The sequence below is a fragment of the Gymnodraco acuticeps genome, unplaced genomic scaffold, assembly GCF_902827175.1.
Source record: "Gymnodraco acuticeps unplaced genomic scaffold, fGymAcu1.1, whole genome shotgun sequence".
Classification (NCBI taxonomy): domain Eukaryota; kingdom Metazoa; phylum Chordata; class Actinopteri; order Perciformes; family Bathydraconidae; genus Gymnodraco; species Gymnodraco acuticeps.
The window spans coordinates 2,795,787-2,812,554 of record NW_022990014.1 but is presented as its reverse complement, the minus strand read 5'-3'; the positions used below and the strand labels follow the sequence as shown (position 1 = coordinate 2,812,554).

General features: G+C 42.8%; 1 protein-coding gene and 1 long non-coding RNA gene across 3 annotated transcripts in view; one reads left to right on the top strand and one right to left on the bottom strand.

The window, feature by feature from the left end:
• Positions 1-16,768, top strand: part of fam160a2 (family with sequence similarity 160 member A2) — a 37,594-nt gene that overhangs the window by 9,703 nt on the left and 11,123 nt on the right. Inside the window, exons 5-10 of one of the 2 annotated variants that reach the window (XM_034213333.1) lie at positions 9,187-9,432; positions 9,856-10,023; positions 10,563-10,642; positions 10,826-10,995; positions 11,190-12,584; positions 12,691-12,869. In XM_034213333.1, coding sequence (XP_034069224.1) covers positions 9,187-9,432; positions 9,856-10,023; positions 10,563-10,642; positions 10,826-10,995; positions 11,190-12,584; positions 12,691-12,869 — 2,238 coding nt within the window. Of the gene's footprint in view, positions 1-9,186; positions 9,433-9,855; positions 10,024-10,562; positions 10,643-10,825; positions 10,996-11,186; positions 12,585-12,690; positions 12,870-16,768 lie in introns of both variants that reach the window. The other variant, XM_034213332.1, reaches the window with a different exon arrangement.
• On the bottom strand, positions 8,157-11,506 carry LOC117544365. The gene is made up of 3 exons (XR_004568686.1): positions 10,887-11,506; positions 9,892-9,993; positions 8,157-9,423 (listed from the first exon to the last, which is right to left on the bottom strand). It is a non-coding gene; the product is annotated as an uncharacterized LOC117544365 (long non-coding RNA).

Below are 16,768 nucleotides of genomic sequence, written 5' to 3'. Positions count from 1 at the left end.
GTCAGAGAGAATCGTCACAAGATCGCGCGCGAGTTCATCCCTAGCGTCGCATATATATTTAGAAGCAAGCTGGCAGCATTTTTATAAACAGCATTTTGTAAACGGAGGAGCTACAAAAATGGCTACGTCTAATAAGAAAAGCACACCGTGGTCGACCGAGGAGGTGACGACGTTCCTTCATCTCATTGGGGATGATAAAATCCAGCGGGAGCTCGACGGAACAACTCGAAATGTGAAGCCGATCGCCCCGCCTACACTGCGTTGCTACCCCAGGTCCTAAACTGTAATGGAAATGCGCCACGGCCTCGGACGGCCAGCGAGGCAGCCCGAGGCCTGAGCGAGGACGCTTAGGGATGCTTAAACGGGGCTACCCCGTTGCAGTGGAAATGCGTCATTACTGTTCCTGAAATTCTCAAATCTGTTGGGCATCAGGGACCTGAGGCAATTGTGGCAAGCATGGCATTATCTGAGGAGCAACAGAGGGCAATTCAGGTGGCTACCACTGGTCAGCAAACCAACCCAAACTGGCATTTGTTCAGGAAAGGAAGGTTGACTGCCAGCAACTTTGGAGCTGTCCTGAGGTCAAAGCGTGTGACTGCTTCCCTTATTGCCAGGGTGCTAGGGCAACAACAGGCCCTTGATGGTGTTTTGTCTGTACAGTGGGGGACTATGAATGAATGTGAGGGCGTCAGGGCATTCACCACTGCAACCCAGATGCAGGTCCATGAGTCAGGTTTGTGGCTCTCCCAATCAGGAGTGTTGGGGGCATCTCCAGATGGTCTGGTAGGGTCTTCCGCTGTGCTGGAGGTAAAGTGTCCCTATACAGAGCCAGGGAAATGACAATTAGTGAAGCATTGTAAATCAAGGGCTTCTGTGTCAGTAAGGAGGGAGAAACATTCAGCCTGCGTGAGGAACATCCTTACTGGCACCAAGTGCAAGGTCAGCTTCACCTCACTGCAAGAAAGAAGAAGAAATAAAAAAATTGTGAATCGTTTTTAATTTACATTTACTCGCCTTTGCAATGTTGTTAGAGTGTTAGGTTTCCTGTCAGCTCGTCTGTTGGGAAGATATAAAATATTAGTTTCATGGAAGTCACACCGTCACATATAAGAGCATTAAGACATACAGTACATAGGCTAAAACAAAACATCTAAAGATATAACCTTGCACTTTGTCTCGTGAACATTTTCACTATTTTGACATTTTTATAGATGAAAATTGAACTAAAGAAATAAATGGTAGATTAATCCATATTGAAAATAGGTGTCAGCTGCTACACTAATTATAATAATATAATTATAATAATTAATTAAGATATTACTGTATTGATCCCAATTTGGGAAATGTTTGTGTTGCAGCAGCATAACAAGAAAAATAAATATAAGTTATTATATAAACAAAAGTATGTGAGGGATGGAATATTAAATTGAATATAAATGTAAAATGTACATGTGATTTTACGTCCAAGAGAAGCTATGGAGCAGAGAGTTCTCTGCCAGCCAGAGGTGATTTATTAGTTCAATATGTCAAACTGATTTCCCTGACTACAATCTTTAGTTACATGGTGGAACGTTATGCTGCTTGTACTAATTAGACTTATCATATAAGCCACACAGGTTTTAATAGGATGTATTCATTATCTTTACTTATGTTGCGGTCTTTTCAGGAGCGCCATCTCTAAAACGGCGATACAGTAGAGGCTTCTCAATACTCAAATTTCGACTCCTCGGTCCTCCGGTAGTGACCCGGAAATGAATTTCAGCGCGCCATTTTGAAGGACATCTCATTTCTCTAAATGCACACCGAGGACCGAGCATCGAGGAGGCTCTCTGGAGGAGCTATAATCCAGTCTCTGATTGTGTTATGCGTTATTATGAGAGTGCTGAGCTCTCATACTTTAAATTGTATATATTTATATAAATATATTTGTGTGTGTGTCCGAGGGGAAATTTAAGAATTGAGAAGCCTCTAGTCACTACCCATCATTTACATTTCACCGTGACATGGACACAAATGTAACGTCAGCTTACCTCATGGCACGAATCCAGACTCTCCTTTGGAAAACATTGGCCGGGAAACGATAGAACGAGCACGTTTCATGCGAAGACCTGTGGCTGCAACCCGGAGCAAAGCAACAAACCATTGCGTAGCTAACTAGTAGCGGTAGCTTTAGCTAACGAAACGAACTGCCGAGTAACATTGGAAAACACTGGTAATTAATTATTCTATAATTTGTAAAACTACGGTGTTAAAAACGACCATTTCAAAAATACAGATTATAATGGTCAGATATAAATATACAGATACTAAAGATAGGCAGGTACTTGCTTTCAAGCAGAACACAGGGGGAAACAAATTTAGCGGGAGTGTTTACGTGTTAGGCGTAATAATGACGTCCAACGGCCTCGACAATTTCTGTAGTCCTATTCAGCCACTTGGTAACAACCATCGTTTTTCAGACACGTAAACTCTTAAAAAATCACCAGTGGGGTCACTGCTGATGTATTTAATGTCGTAGAACAAAATGTGATTTATCTCTTAAATTTGTGTCAACCACAGACCTTATTTCGAGCTATTTTCCAAAACCCTATGGAGAAAATGCATTGCTTTTTGACGAAGGAACCGGAAGTGCTAAAAATGCTAACTTCCGGGTTTTACGACGCGTCACTGCGGTTCTCTATTTGCTCATATAGTAATTTTTATTGTCTTGAGGGGTTTTTACATTGTTTAAAGTGCTTTGTTTTTAGGGGAAGGTTTGGTCATCTGTCCTATAAAAGATCTGTGTAAGAAATTGGGCTTTACAAAAAATGGACATGGCTAATTCCAGGCGCTTGGTTATACATTTTGTTCGATTTTGTTACATCATTCCTATACACTACGCCTACTACGGTCATGAGGTTAGAGGGTTTTATTTTCAATTTGAAACAACAAAAAAGAGTATAACTTGTCTTTATATTATTGTTTCCTTATTTATTTCCTGGTTTTGGTATCTTGGCATATTTTTGATAGCTGAACCTATTTGGGCAAAATCTATCCTTATGAAAACCCCTTAGGTGGCCCAATGGGAAGAACAGCTGTATTATTAAAGCATTTATGAATTATCTTGTTCAATTGTTAATAACTCACTAAGTCAGGCAGCGATCCGATCATTTGGGGTTGATGGTTTATTAACGTCCTCAACAGACCCGGCGTCATGGGCGGGCCCCATGGGGCCGGGCCCGCCCATCCAGGATTTGGGCCCGCCCATTCAGGATTTGGGCTCGCTGTTTTAATCAGGGCTGAATACAACATTTGAACTGTTTCATTATTATGTTCAGTGGCGGCGCTACAGCCATACCAAGAAATGGCTTAGCCCCACCATGAAAAATGATTTTAAAGTAAGCTAAATAAAGTCCGCCAACTCGCGCGGAGTAAATTGCACAGACAGCAGTAAATACCGAAGACTATAAACGGTTTGAAATGTTTTGTCACGTAGTGATCATCTTCTCAATAGAACATCTTTGATAATGTCTTCTGGCCAATCAGAATCACCATAACGACGTTGTGTTGTTGCAGGAAGTCCCGACGGAGAATACTTTTGCTGTAGTACATCTCTATATACATCGATACAACATTACGTGTTGATAGAAATCAACACATAATGAAATGAGACTCCACGGTTTGATGATTGATAGGTGTGTGGGCTGTCTTTCATTTTGACACACAGAACACTGGGGGCTATCCACCCTTATCCACAATGTAAAGTAATTCACAGCCTCTTCCCTCTTCTCTCTGTGAGGAGCAGCAGGTTCAGCTTTCAGAACAAAGTAACACAAAACTAAAATGGCATTCATTTTTTTTAAATATGTCGCGTAGTAATAGATTTATTTATTTTTATTCTCAAGAGAGTACCAGAATGTGTATTTTATGTTAGTATTTCAAAAAATCTCCTGGGGGAGAATCCCCCCAGACCCCCCTACAGAGGTTGGGTTTTCAGCATGTCAACTCTTTCACCTGTGGGGAAGTTGCAGGATTGGCTCCAGGTCGCCCTTTTTATTTACTACAAGACAAATGTGCCTTTTTATTTCATACAGTTCAATTTGGATTGAGACAGGGAAATAATCTAAACCTCACGCGTGGCGTTTCACTGTCAAGGGGAGCGTGTATGTAATTACATTGCAAATACTGACTTGAGCCCCACCACTGTATGGGTTAGCCCTACCATAGATTACCCAACAAAAACACTCTGGAGCCGCCACTGATTATTTTTATTGTTGTTATATTTGTAGGGCTTTGTCCTAATATTTATTTTTGTTTTAAACTATGTTGAAAGATTAGTTTAATATCATTTTTTTTATTTTGCTATGATATTCTGAATGAAAGGCTGCGCGCGCGACTGGTTTTTCGCTGGGTTGAGTCGTGTGGGTTTTTGAGTGAGATGCGGCACAGCAGCCTGTCACTTCACTCTTGCTAGGTTAGTTTGGCTATTATCATTTATATGTATCTGCAACAATGGATATCAGAAAGTGGTTCATGAAAGGAATATGGCAACTCAGCGCCAGATGCAGGCACATTAGAAGACATCAGCTACGTTACCAACGAGTTAGCAAGCCAGCCAGGGACAAGGGAGGCTGGCAATCAATTATATTTTGAAGAGAAATTGACTCTCAAGCCGGCTCTCTCACAAACTCCTGCTCTGTGCGCAAGCAGACCGCTGCACACGCTTTCTGCCTCGCTTAATATCTCTCTCTCTCCCTTTCTCTCCATCGCTCAACCTTACTCCACCTCTCCACCCTGTGTGCTTGCCCAAGTTGGCACAGCGTTACAAATGTGCCACAAAAACAACCAATGGATGTAGCCTATAATAAGACTGTCAACAGCCTTGGCAACCTAAACCACCCCCCCCCCTTGACAAATCTCGAGATTTCCCGGGAAACGTACGTTTCGGGGTGGGCCCGCCCTGGTAAATCAAATGCCCGCCCAGAGACGTATGTCTGCCGCCGGGTCTGGTCCTCAATATCCTTTCAAGATTTCAGTTTCCAATCACAAGGGCTCCTTTGAAAGGGAAAGGTTTGAAAATGTACTGCCTGTCTTTCTCTTTTCTTTCATTATGTTCATTTTTTATTCTCCCCTTACCTCGGCTGACTTACCATTAATTCATATTACTATGCATACATTATCAAACTTCGCTCAATTATTTATAGCCTAGTCAATTTTGGCTTTTACGGGAAAGGGCCATCTGTTTTATTTACACATGGATAGGACCTACTCTGTTATGATGTGATGGTTACAGACAGCTTATAATGTGGGTGTGGGTGATTCTGATGCATCAGTGATGGTGTGCGATAATGGGAGGGGGAGGATGTGACTTTGCACTCTGACAGGCCTGTTCATCCTTATCTACTTCCTATCAGATCTGCCTTGACTTCCTGTACGCATCTTAAAAAAGAACAACTAAACTCAAAACCCATGAGATTATGATGGTTAAGATAAACAGAACATACAGACTTCTGCATACTGCTGCTGCTGCACATAGGAACAATGTCTAAACTACAACAATACATGTCACTTCTAGATAAAATACAGTTAAACAATCAGCGTCAGTTTTGAAACATTTTAATTTTGTCTCCAAACTATTCAGACGTTTGGAGCCTGGTCTGTTGTTGTACTTTCTTCCAGCTGCCACTAGGTGTGATTAAAGAGCCATATTTTGCCAATTGCATTTTAAAACTTAAGTAACTTGCTGGATTTAAATGTTAAAGTGCTTCAGTGCGCTACAAAGGTTTGTCGTCCAGTCTCAACAGTTACAATCTGGTGACACACTACAGCAACTGAGCAGCGCTTCAGCTTCCAAACTGTTTAGGGAGAGTGAACAGCGTTATTGAAATGCTGTGCTCAGTACTGTTGTCTTTCCCTCTGCCTGTTCACTCTTTTGTCAAAGAGCTTGCTCAGCTATTTTCTGAGTGCCCTCCTTCAGACGATCCAGTCTGACCTATTTACAGGCTAGAAGGAACAGTGTAGCAGTGGTTCTCAAACTTTTGTACCCCCTTTGAAAAAGAAATTCAGCCAAGTACCCCCTGATCGGCGCAAAAACAATTTGTTAGGGTAGAAATGCCTATATAAAGAGGTACAGTACAGTGCTTCACCATCAGTGTCTGATTTATTAAAACAACAACCTTGTAACTGAGAAACACTTAAATGCTACATTTAAAATGTTTACAACAATCCATCCATCTTCTCCCGCTTATCCGTGGTCGGGTCGCGGGGGTAGCAGTTCCAGCAGAGAGCCCCAAACTTTCTTTTCCCTGGCGACATCAACCAGCTCTGACTGGGGGATCCCAAGGCGCTCCCAGGCCAGCGAAGAGATATAATCCCTCCACCTGGTCCTAGGTCTACCCCTTGGTCTCTTCCCAGCTGGACGTGCCTGGAACGCCTCCCTAGGGAGGCGCCCAGGTGGCATCCTAACTAGGTGCCCGAACCACCTCAACTGGCTCCTTTTGACGCGAAGGAGGAGCGGCTCAACTCCGAGTCCCTCCCGGATGACCGAACTTCTCACCTTATCCCTAAGGGAGACACCAGCCACCCTGCGGAGAAAACCCATCTCGGCCGCTTGTATCCGCGTTTACAACAATCCATCACTAAATTCATGGAAAACCAATTTCAAAATCATGCAATAACACAAAGACGACATTAGCTGCATTGAACTTATCTTTTTAATAAGTTGTACTTACAATGTAGTGAGAAACATGGGCTTGTGCTTCACTGAGGAGCTTTGTCATTCTGACAGGGAGGCAAACTGCAGTTATTACACTTCGCGTTTTGAAATATGTATAACTCTGTTCATAATATAAAATCCACACTGCTCAAACTTTGTTACTTTTCCTAAAATTGGTATATTTATTTATTTAGGGGTGTGGGGAATGAAGAGAAAAAAATATGAGCATTTTATGAGCATGGGATTTTGACCACTCATATAAATGCATGTGCTATACTTTGCGGCCACACGCTGTAAGCAACGCTTATTGTTGAGGTCCTTTGATAAGCAGGCAGTCATATAATTAACTTGAACTAGCTAGATCTGATAGATTTGGACAAACGCGAGTGAAGTATAACCGGACGCGAGAGAGAGATCAGATCATAACAGAGAACACGCAGGTCTTCCGGATCACAGCTCCGCCGCTGTGACGGACCGTTGAGCGGAGGAAAATACACTAAGAGTTAGACCTACTGTAACACACTTAGCTAGTTTATCTACTCTGGGACTAGCTATACTAGTTATAAATATATGTATTCTTTACTGTCGGGTCACTTATTACAGGTTCAGCGAGCTGCATGAGACTGACTGGAAAAGAGAGCACCCCGTTTATTTTTCCCATTTTATTATCCAGAATTACTGTAAACTTTTGAATAAAGTAGTTAATCTACTATTAATAGTTTGTTTTAAATGCTTTACTTGTGTTTTTTTCCTTCTCATTAGCATAAAATAAATCTCACGTACCCCCTGCAGTACTCCAACGTACCCCCATTTGAGAACCACTGGTGTAGGGCATCAAGGGCCACATGCTCTTTTTTTCTGTCTGCATGCTCACACGTTCCAGCTTTGTTTGACATTTCAGATGTAGCAATACACTTTTTATAACTGTAACAACCCTCTTACTGTTTGTTACTGTAAGCTGTGCTCATCAACATTTTCTCTGTCCTGCAATCTAGATACATGGCTTTCTTTTAAATAGATTTTGGGCATGTGTATATTTCCATATTATATATTTTCACAAGTCCAGCAAGCATTAATACAGATTGATAAAGGTCATCAGCTGTTTACATGAAGGCTTAACCTCGACATTTCGGTACCACTTTACAATAAGACTACCCTTATAAAGGATTTATAAAGGGTTTATAATTAGGTTATGAATTAGGCTGTAAACACTTTATTAATCATTAAGAACCATTTATAAACCAGTTATATACATCAACACAAGCTCACTATTTGGCAAGATGACTAAGCCTTATATTGGCTACTTAGCTAGAATCAACTCAGTGAACAACAGATACCAAGGATGCTGGCTGATGAAGAAGATGAAGTAAGCTAGGTAGCCAATATAAGGCTTAGCAGTACAGATAAATGTGGGCTCACTATTTGGCAAGCAACCGGTCACAGTTATCCTGTTTATCTCATGTCTTATAAAAGCTTATTAATGACTTGTAAAGTGTTCACAACCTAATTAATAAATGAATTACAAACTATTCGTAAACCCTTTTATAAGGGTAGTCTTATTGTAAAGTGGTACCAACATTTCTATCTATACATACTCAAATGTATTTATTCTACTAAAATCATACAAAAACAAAAACGTATAATTCATACACACAAATGAACAAAATTAGTAGAAGCGGGAGGGCTGAAGCATAGCTTATGGGGGGGGAGTAGCCCTCCCGTGCATCATCATTAGCATCAATATAATAATGGCATTTATTTCGTCAAAAATGTATAGAAATTAAGGAGTATAAAGAAAACTAATGAAAACTGGAAAAAAATAAAAGTTAGGGCAAGAAAAAAGTAAATGCATATATAAGTAATACTGGGAATATCCAATACTTGTTAGCTGGAGTAATCTGCAAATATAATTGTTTTTACTTTAGTTTTGAATTGTTGATGACTAGTAATACTTGAAAGGTCTGGGTGAAGTCTATTGGATACTGGCAGGTTGTTTTGCTCAAGTGAGCTATTACATATCCTGCGGTTGGTAGTTGTTGTGAAAACAAAATGTGTTTCACATGATATAAACGTGACATTTCTGATGTCTAATGGGGATCTATCAAGGGATAAACAGGACTTATCTAGGGATCTAATAGGGTTGCAACTGACTTTGATCTGCTGATTGTTCATTTGATAATAAATTAATAATTTCGTCTATGAAAAGTCTGATCATTGTTAATTATTACCCATCACAAAGGCCCTCGTGACTAATTAAATTACGCTCCTACAAAACCCTAAAAAGTGTGATTGACAAAATGACAATCGATTCAACGATTTATTGTCTCGGGTTGTGTTGAATAAGGTTTATTTTAGTTTTTTTACTTTTACATTTTTTAAATCTGGAGAGTGGAAAACCCATTTTGTTTTAAGGATAAACCTATATTTGTACACGAGGGCTGCACCTGCTGACCCACAGCTGTCTCATCTGAATCTTCTCCTCCCCTCCCCAGGTGTTGGCGACAGGCCTCAGCGCTCTCTACTCCTCTCTGCCCAGGAAGATTGAGGTTCGAGGAGACGACTGGCACGCCCTGCGGCGGGAGGACTGGATGGGCGTCTCGTCTATCGTGCTGTTCATGAACTCGCTGGAGTTCTGTAACGCCGTGGTGCAGGTGGCTCACCCCCTGGTCCGCTCCCAGCTGCTGGACTACCTCCACAACGGCTTCCTCGTGCCCGTCATGGGCCCCGCGCTGCATAAGGTAGGAAGTGGATAGATGGAAGAAAAAAGTTACTCTGGATCACAAATATCTTTAAGTACTGTTCATAATTGTGACTCTGTGAATCCAACGCAACTATTTGTAAAATAACGTTTTTAGAGATATTTATAAACCGACCCTTAAAGTAAACAGGATATGGTGGACCTCACAAATGGAAATTGACAACTTGTTTTTGGCTGCTGGAGTGACTTTAAGACATTATTTATTGTGTATGAATAGTTTTTCTGGAATTTTTTTCAAAGGGATGAGTCAGAGTGTGAGTCAAAGCAAAACATTTATAAAAATAATTTGAGAAATTGCCTCATTGCTTGTTTCTAATCGTAGCCCTCCCATTCATATGAAAGTTTTTGCACTGCCGTCTTTTGCAGTTTTTAAACAAATGTACTTTATTGTGTGTGTTTGTAGTCGTCGGTGGACGAGATGATCGCCAGCACCGCCTACCTGGACCTTTTCCTGCGCAGCGTGTCCGAGACGTCCCTCCTCAAAACCTTCCTGCGCTTCATCCTGCTGCATTGCCACGACAACGACACCATCCTGGACACACTGCTCACACGCATCAGCAGCAACTCAAGGGTATAAAATAGATATACAGTATATGTGTGTTTTCTGTGATGGAGCCTCAAGGCCCTTATATGAACTCGTTGTGTGGGTGAAGCGTGGGCTGAGAATAAGAATTGATTGAAAGTGTCTCCCGCAGAATACAGAAGTATCTGGTTTCTCAGAAAAAAAGATGAAGAGTTAAAGTCTTCTGCATCTACTGCCTAGTGTAGTGTAAATAGTTTTTAGTTGGTGAAACAACCCACAGTGAAATGTGAGTTCATAATCAGTTTCAAACACTCTTGAATAACCACTTTTGTTGTAGAAAATAAAAAAACAAAGATTTCAGTTAAAAAGGAAATCATTGGCTTTGTTAACCTTTGTAGTATTGGCCAGTATAATGGTGCCACTGAACACAGGATTCCCACATATCCTGAAAAACTGTTGAAAAAACTTTCGTTACGATTATGATTTGTTTTTATAATTACCAATCTGTTTTGACCATATCATGTTAATTGCTATTTATGATTTCTCAAGATAATAACATTTTGTCTAACTGCTTCCTGTATCTGCAGCTCTGTATGGTATCGCTGAGCCTCTTCAGGACTCTTCTGTCTCTGAACTGTGAGGACGTCATGCTGCAGCTCATTCTCAGGTATGTCTGAGTCAACGTGATCACTTTGCAAATATGTTAAATATTTTGTGTTCCTCTGTCCCTAAACATGTTCAAATAGGGAATGTATTGCCCACATTAAATTGACATAAGATAGAATAGCCAACATTGCTAATGACTGAATTTATTATAATTTTTATAAATATTTGTCTGGTTTGCTCCCAGGTATCTACTGCCCTGTACCCATGTAATGTTGAGTCAGCGTCGTGCTATCAGGGAGACTGACCTGTACGGAAAGTCAGCAGACAAGTTCCTGTCGCTGATCCCAGAGTGCTGCCGGCTGAACCCAGCGACCTCTGCTGAGCGGGACGAGGACAATGCATTATGGGCAAAAGGTGAGCAACAAACACCTGTGTGGAAACAACAGATTCAATTAAGTAACTCAAGAGCACAAAATATCAATTAAGTGCTCACCTGCTGGCAAATGTCTACACATTAATGTAATATGAAGTCAAGACAAACTTAGTGTGATGTGTTTTTTGTATCCCTTATGTGATCACTTTTTCTCTGTACTTTAATCCGACAGCAGTAAGCAGTCCCAGCTCAGAGTCTCCAGTCCCACCCAGACCCAGCACCCCGTCCCGCTTAGCCTTCTTCATCCGCCAACAGAGCAGCGGAGGTGGATCAGGAGGAGGGGGTTCCTCTACCCCCACCAGCATGGAGCCTCCTCAGTCGGGTCCTTCCAGCTCACGCCCCCTGTCCCCTGAAAGCCCGATGCACCAGCAGCAGACTAACACAGAATGCCTGGACTGGGATTCGGGTTACCTGGATTACCTCAAAGACTCGCGGCGAGGCATCGAGTTTTGCTCCTGGGCCTGCCGTGACTGGTCGGCGCCTTATGATGGAGAAAACCCCTCCCCAAACACAGCCCCTCCACCCCCACCCCCACCTCCCCCTACCGCCAACCCTTCCATGGCTATGTACCCGGAGCACTTCTCTCTCCAGCAGGGAGGGAGCAGTAACACCCCTCCAGGCCAGCAGAGGGCGGCCATTGTGGCAGCAGCTCGATCCGAGTGGAGCAGCTCAGAGCGGGACAGCGGCGAGTGGGACGTTACCATCGGCAAAAACAACTGCATCAGCCTCACTCCACGCTCCAAGAAACGCAGCCTGCAGAGAGAGGAGCTCCTGCCCAAGCCTATACCTCAACTCGTCCCCTCCTCCTCGTCTTCAGCCCCCCCTTTATTGACTTCCCACCCCGCCTCGTCCCCAGCGCCTCACAATCCCACCTCCACCGTCACTGTTAGCTACCAGGCCATGTATAATGGAACATCTGGCCAGGGTGACGGGTGCTCAGACAATCGAGACAGAGGACTGGAGGTAAAGAAAGTGAAGAGGGACTTAGGGGAGCCGCAGTATTTGGATGAAAACGCAAATCAAAATGGATCCCTTGTCTCCTGCTCCCCCCAAATCTGCACTGCTCTGCCACAGACTACTTTTAGTAACAGTGAAATGAGTGATGCAAAATCGCTTTGTCCTAACCAGATTTCCTCTCCAAGCCCCGTCACCCAGCAAACGTCTGACACCAAACTGCTGACGGGCGACACCTCAAACCCACACAATGCATCCTCAGATCTTGTAGAAAGCAACCAGACTCAACAGTCTGTAGAAAGTCTCATCAAGGAGCTGCTGGAGCAGGCACCGGGGGAACCGCAGCTCCCGGGAGACTCCAACGGGCAGGGCATCAGCATCGAGGCGTTCACACAGGAGCTGAGGGAGCTGGAGGACAGGGTGAAGGAGCGCAGCAGAGCAGCCGTCCTGCAGGAGGACACTCCCGGAGACTCTGTGTCTTCTGAGCGGCCGGAGGAGGAACCGTCCTCAGGCCTGGAGGTGAAGCTGAAGGTTGATCCAAAAGTAGAGGGGCCTGTGGTGGGCCTGTGCAGCCCTGCTAGACCCCTACATCAACCCGCCTCTCAGCCATACACGGGTCAGACTCACATTCTTGAGCATTTATTTATTTATTGTTGTGTGTCCCTGTTTTATCCACATGCAGCTGGGCTTAAATTAATTGTTGTCATTGTTTCTCTGTCCAGGTCCGTTCATGGTGGTTCTGTTTGCCAAGCTGGAGAACATGCTCCAAAACTCGCTGTACGTCAACATCCTGCTGACTGGCATCGTGGCCCAGCTGGCCTGCTATCCTCAGCCGCTCCTACGCTCCTTCCTGCTCAACACCAACATGGTCTTCCAGCCCAGCGTCAAGTCACTGATCCAGGTACACAAACTGGAGGAAGTTCTGTAGAGGTTTCTCAATACTCAAATTTCCCCTCCTCGACTCCTATCCTCGAGACTTGGTCCCGCCCACAGGAGATGCGAGCGGAGGAGCCGAGGAGGGGAACCGAGGAGGGGAAGCAGCAGGCGGTTAGAGAAATGAGAACTCCTCTCCTCTGAGCGGTCATTTTAAAGAGACGTCCATTAATGATGACAGGAGGCACAGCAGCCCTCTGTCTGATGTGTTCATGACCACTTATATATTTACTTTGAATTCATTGAGAGTGCGGTATAATGAGACAATAACAGGCTACAGATGCGGACACACACACACACCCATATATTTATATAAATATATACAATTTCAGACTCAAACAAGTATGAGAGCACTCTCATAATAACGTAACACAATCAGAGACTGGATATTAGTGCTGGGGGGAAACGATTATTTTGAAAACGATTAATCGGGCGATTATTTGATCGATTAGTCGACTAATCGAACGATTATTTTTCTGTTGTTCAATTCATAAAAAACGTAATGTAAAAAAAACGTAATGTAAAAATTTTTTTTTTCACGATACTGTGTCTCAGGGGATCTTAATATTTAAGAACATATTAATGTGTTATACCAGATTAACGGAAATAATCTCAGCTAACTGACGATACAAACCATGTTTACCAAAACAAAACACAAGTCTCATAAGAAGCATCTAAATGACCCCTGAGCGAAAAATGCTAACGGACATTGGCACAGATCTCAAGATAAAAGTACCCTTATTACTTATCGTAGCTGCACATACAAGATATCCGATTAAAGCTGAGACTCCACAGATTATGTAGGTATATAGTATCATCACTGAGTGATCCGGACTCGCGACAGGGGAAGCAAATACAGTCATCACAACACGTACCTTCACAGAGCTTCTAGGGAGATCGTCTCACCGCCGTAGCTGTCAATCTGATCAAAATACGTGTTCAATGGCATTCAAATGAGAAAAAACGCGGCTGAATCGGTTAATCCATAGGTTTTTAACGTCTATGTATAAAAAAATGATTAAATTTATAATCCATAATTCCATTTTAAATCGGAGAGCAAATGCTAGCTGCTGCTTCCGGTCAAGCAGCAGTCTCAGTGAGATATAAATATATAAATATCTTTGCGTTTTGGACTAACTTTAAAATATTCCCATGCTTTTGAAGACCTGGGGCGAGATGTTTTCGTTTGAGGGCTTCGTGCGCAATCCTGTGAGGAGGAGGTGGTAGCCGTTTCAGTCTCCATTGTGTTAGAAGTGCGATTGCGAACTGCTTGTTGCTTTGGGTGACCCACGTGTGTGTGGCGTCATAGTGTGTGTGGCGTCATACAGGCTATGGTGGCGACGCGTCGACGCGGAAATATGTCGTCGACGATATTTTGAAGTCAGCACTACTGGATATATCCTCCCCTCTCTCTGGTCGCTGAAATGGGGAATTGAAATGACGGGCCAAAAGTTGTATTTACAAGTAGCCTATTAAAAGTAAGCATAGGACACCAAACCAACTGAGACCCGTCTGTCCGCCACATCTACACACTGTACAACACACACACCTAGCTCCTAAAGCATAATCAGGCTACAGCCGTTGTGTATTTTATTATGTGAAGCACTAAATGGTCTTAGAAAAATATCGACTCTTTGTTTGTAGATATCTACTAAACTACAGCACACAAATACAGAGAGTAATGTAGGCCTGTTATACTGAGTGATATATATTTTACACACTGCTCTGCTTTCTGCACAGACCTCACAGCTGTTCTCACTGTAAACATTGCGTCACGATGAAAGCAGTTTCTAAAATAATATCCAGGGGATGCATGCAGAGCTGTCATTGGCTGAGATAATTGCGGCCGTGCGTAACGCCTCCACCGTTCCCGGAAATTCATCCGTGGAGGACCCATCAGTAGGCTTGTTTGAGACGCGTTGCGGATCGCCTCGAAAGTAGACGAGAATAGCCGATCGCAGCCAGGGGAGGTCTCAAAAAGCTCGCCTGAAGTCAGACAGCTCGGAGTCGGCTTCTTCTTCTTCTTCTTCGCCTTCTTCTTCTTCTTCTTCTCTCTGTTTTTTGGCGGATTGCAAACAACTTTAAGGTGCATACCGCCACCTCCGGAGTCGGCTTGACTCGGTTTGCATTTATAAAGAATGCACACATGTGTTTAATCGTTAATGTCAGATATGTACTAAGTAAATAGCCTACATTTGTTCCTGCTCAAGATCAGATTCAACTTTATTGTTATTGCACATATTACAGGTACTGAGACAACGAAATGCAGTTTAGCTTCTAACCAGGTGCAACAAGCAGTGAAGTGAAAAGTAATGTACACAATCTACAGAATAAAATATAGAATGAATTGAATGATGAATAAACAGTGAGGGGTATGAATACACTAGATATACACAGCAGCCTGTGAGCAGTATGAACAGTGTGTATGAATATGCTAAGATATATAAAGTATGAAACGGTAAGCAGTGCAAGTATAGTATAAAATATATGGATATTAATTTCATGATGATAAACATTGTGGAACAATGATGAAAAATGGGAATGGATGTGACGACGTAAAACTGACACAAAACAACAACAAACTTTTGCCGAGCCAATTGGAGAGTTTCATCACCAGCACGTGGTAAAAACCACCAATGAGCGCTCAGCTCGAGATACCAGCGAGTCGTTTCCCATCAAGCATTTCGCTTCCACAGCCCGTGGAGAGCAACTGCGCCGCCTCGCCGCGCCTCGCTCTCAAGGCTGCGGGCGTCTTTGTCCCGCGAGATTTCTACGTCTCATGTAGGCGAGCCTCCAGAGCAAGTCGGACAAAATGACTAACCATCATGCAACGTCTCAAACAAGCCTAGGTTGCATTCCAATAGTCCATTTAGCTTAGGAACCTTCCTAACGGAGTGAAATGACCCGGAAGTACGTCCCTGGCAGCCATGATAAGTGCCGTTCCAATTCTCCAAATGAAAGGAAAGGAGGTTTCAAACTTCCTTTATAACCTCCTTTAGCTTAGGAACCACTGGACCTCCCTAACCGAAAGGACAGGAGAAAATGCTGCCCCACAATGCATTGCAGCCGCAGCATTTGCCATCACAACAGTCGGCTGTTCACGGAAACAACCGATTATGACCGAGAAATGATATCATGAAAGTTACGGTGCTTATTAAGCATTTTAAAACGTATGTGGTAAGTTGTCAAAGTGCTTTTTTCTGAACGTTCATCAGTATTATAATCAAAAAGAGAAATATGAACGTTAGTTTTTTTACTGAAATTATCAAATAAAGTCAACATCTCACAGTCTTTACTGAGCTGTGTGGGGTTTGTTCAACTTTTAAAATATGTTTGAATGGTGATATACACACTGATAGATGTTAAGGACTAACGTTTATAATAAATACATCTGTATTGATTTTAAGATCTTTTAATAGTTCATACAATCATACGTATTGGGATCATTTGTATTAATGTGGACCGGAGGGAGAGGGTGACGAGCATAAGTTTCACTTTCCTTTTTTATTTCAATTCCAACTTTGGTCATGAAGAATATGTTTCTCTGTTGTCCACGTTCACAAAGCATAAAGCAACAGCATCAGAGCACGGTGCAGAGTCTCTAGATGAGTTTACAGTAGTCCCTCGTTCTTATTAAACATCCATGTTGTAGTCCGCTGTATAGAAAACTGTAGTTTCCATAGTTTCCCCACAGCAGCAGACGCACATTCATGACGTCCGCTGGCGCATCATAAACACGTCGGATAGTGAAAGTGCATTCGGATTCTCTAAAGTACCGCAGTCTCTTCTCCTAAGTCCTTTTGAATTCTCCTATCCACTATCCCTTAACCCCGTGACATTTCACTCAGAGGTCAAGGAATAGGAGAT